The sequence below is a fragment of the Lolium rigidum genome, chromosome 4, assembly GCF_022539505.1.
Source record: "Lolium rigidum isolate FL_2022 chromosome 4, APGP_CSIRO_Lrig_0.1, whole genome shotgun sequence".
NCBI classification, from domain to species: Eukaryota; Viridiplantae; Streptophyta; class Magnoliopsida; order Poales; family Poaceae; genus Lolium; species Lolium rigidum.
The window spans coordinates 215,592,336-215,595,436 of record NC_061511.1 but is presented as its reverse complement, the minus strand read 5'-3'; the positions used below and the strand labels follow the sequence as shown (position 1 = coordinate 215,595,436).

At 51.4% G+C, this 3,101-nt stretch overlaps 1 protein-coding gene across 1 annotated transcript; it reads right to left on the bottom strand.

The window, feature by feature from the left end:
* Positions 1-557: 557 nt before the first annotated feature.
* Positions 558-2,765, bottom strand: LOC124649422 (lysine histidine transporter 2-like). Its single transcript, XM_047189065.1, has 6 exons — positions 2,529-2,765; positions 2,055-2,444; positions 1,455-1,960; positions 1,248-1,339; positions 1,100-1,168; positions 558-955 (listed from the first exon to the last, which is right to left on the bottom strand). Exons 1-6 carry the CDS (start codon positions 2,738-2,740, stop codon positions 857-859), a joined length of 1,368 nt encoding a protein of 455 aa, XP_047045021.1. The 5' UTR covers positions 2,741-2,765; the 3' UTR covers positions 558-856.
* Positions 2,766-3,101: the final 336 nt, after the last annotated feature.

The window sequence follows — 3,101 nt, the reverse complement described above, 5'->3', positions numbered from 1 at the left end:
GTTCGCAAGTCCTAGACAGGATGTTCCGGGGATCAACCTCGTGTTGGTTTTTAGGTCTTGTCTAGGATCGGCTTACGATCACCGTGCGTGGCCGCGAGGCCCAATCCTGAGTAGGATGTTCCGATTATGCGGTGAAAACCCCAAATCGTCGTAGATCTTATCAGCTGTATCTTGATCAAGCGGGACCACCATATATTCGTGCACCTCGTACGAATCATGGGTGGATCGGCTCCCATGAGCCGATTCACGGGATAACCTCGAGAGCCGATCGAGGCTCGTATTTAATGTTTACGTGTATGCCATGCAGGAAACTAAGCGAGGCATCCCCATCACCTTCCTGACCATGTATAGGTCAGGTGGCACGCCCTAGCATCAGCATCGGACGTGTGACCAGAAAGCTTTGCGGGCCGTCGCTCGGAGGGACCAGGGCCAACCGAAGCCCTAAGTTGTTCCCGGCTCTACCTTGTTGCCTGTCGCTACCCGCCGGTGGGTTTCTGACGCGCAACAATGACCCAGAAGGACACGAAACTAATAGCGATCCTCTTCTTTTTTGCGAATGAATAGCGAAACCAATAGCGATTCTCTTTTGTGAATATAAAAGCGAAGCGAAGTTGATCCTACAATATAGATACACATATACAACCAGACACATTACCTATTTACAACTGATTCCTAAAGAACCCTTTCCATTGGAGCTATGGCATGTTGGGCGATTCTTGACACGTCGGTAATCTTCTATCCATACGCAGGGCGATAGTCTAACCTTACACTTATGGATCCCAGTTATGATGTGGCATTACGGTGTCTGGTTTTTCTCTCCAATTTTTTTTGTCCAAGTAGAATACTAATCCAGAATCTACGAGTAGAAATTGTAATCCCAGGCATTCTTTATAATCCGCCTGAGTCCTCCGATGGGTGATAGTATCATAAGCATGAATCCAAGGACGATGCAGATCTGAAGAGCATGGTAGTAGAAACATAGTTATATTGGGTCTAACATAGGAAAATTAGGATGAAATTGAGACAGAAATTGGTCTTGTTATTTTAGACATCTACTACTACAGACACAGAGAAAGAAAGAAATCAAGAAGCTTGTTACCCAGTTAGTGAACCATGAGAGGCTGAATCTTTTGGGCTTGTGGATTGCCAGCCACATGATGCAGGGAAGCTGCACAAGATATGTGTCCTTGTCAGACTGTGAATTCGCAGTTGCTATAATGGAAACGAAAGGGATTTGGAATGCTTACAAAATAAGTCGTAGGTGCGAACGCGAATCCACCGAAGAATCCAAGCAGCCCACCGAAGAAGGGGAAGGTGATGGCTATGAACATTGTGAACGCTGCAACCGCGATGGATTGCAACCCATTAGTCTTGTTTGTTGAGTTAAAGAAGTCGCGGGTTTTCCGATGGTGAGAGCTTTAGCGTGAAGAAATGAATTACTGAAATATTATTACCAACATAGGCGGTCCGGGCAACCAAACGGACCGGCAAGCCGGGAGGGAACCGAAGCTTCTTCACCAGCACCATCTCGATCATGTCGAACACGGGCATGGCGTAAACCTGGTAGCTTCCGACGACATGGAGGACGACCATCATGTTGGCGGTGGCAATGAGCCACTTGGGCTTGTCGAGGGTGAGGAGGATGTTGTCCTTTACAGCGTTGCCGAAGGCCCAGTAGCCGATGAGCGCGACGGGGAAGTAGTGGAGGGCAATGATGACGTAGGCGACGACCACGCCCTTCCACATGGGCTTCTTGGACGGCATCTCCGGCGTGGACGGGATGGTGGCCTGGATCTCCAGCACGACGTTGTGGCCGGCGTACGCGAAGGCCACGTCCCCCAGCGCCTCGAAGAAGCCGAACACCTTCCCCGCCGCCGACGTCTCGTGCAGGTGGTAGTTCACCTGCCCCGCCGCCTTCCATCCACTGTCCAAGGAAGCCCCCCATGCAATCGTCGAGTAGCTGCGCGCCATGTCATGTCAGCGGGTTTCAGAATTTTTGCTGTGCAGACGTGCAGCACATATCGATATGGTGGTGGGGGGTAGAAATTACTCACCAGATTGACATGATGGCGGCGGCGAGGGAGATGGTGGAGATGGCGTCGAAGTTGGGGAGCTGGGAGAGGACGAACTGGACGGAGGCGAAGATCATGGTGAAGTAGGTGAGCTTGATGTCCTTGCAGCCCCTGCCTTTGCAGACGATCTCGTGGAACTTCTGGAGCGACTTGCCGCCGGTGAGCATGTAGACGATGTTGAGGCCGACCTCGACGACGAGCTGCTGCGGCACGACGATCCAGAGCCCGAGCTTGTCGCCGAAGGCGTGCTGCCCGAGCTCGTGGTACCGGTCGAACCTCGTCCCCGGCACCGCCTCGTGCATCTCCACCATCTGCCACAGCGTGTAGAGCGTGATGATCCACGACAGGAGCAGCGCCGCGATGCCAGGGCCCCTAGAACCAAATAATAACATCAAGGGCGGTCAAATTCAGTAGAAATCAGAGGTCATCAAGGCCGGTGATCGACACAGAACGTACCAGCCGAGCTCGGACATGGCGTACGGCAGGCTGAGGACGCCGGCTCCGACCATGGCGGTGACATTATGAAACGCGGAGTACCACCACTTGGCGTTCCTCGAGGAGGTAATCGGGAGCCAGTCGTCGACCGACCTCTCCTGCGCTCTCCGGCCTTCCAGCGCTCCCCTGCCGCCCTCCGAAATTTCACCATATTTGTTAGCCCGCGCGGCCATGGGTGAGCTGTTTAAAAGACTTCACCTTGTGTTTGCACTTTGCACAGTACGTACAAACACAAGGGGACAAGATGTACTATATATGAAGATGGTACCTTACGATTAGATGAGTAGAATTTTCTGCAGTGGCAATAGAATAATCGACGGTCAGAGCCAGCTCAACATGACAACCGATCAAGGTTGACTGGGATTTTAAACTCTGATGACTTGTACACAAGACGCAACCTCAAGGCCTCTCAGTCTTTTGGATGAGTCACTTGGGAATGCAGTTATAACATAAAAAAGGAAATCCAAATCCATGTACCATGTAATATGTACCTATGCCGTCATGGACAAATAGAAGTCACTATTCGGTACTTGA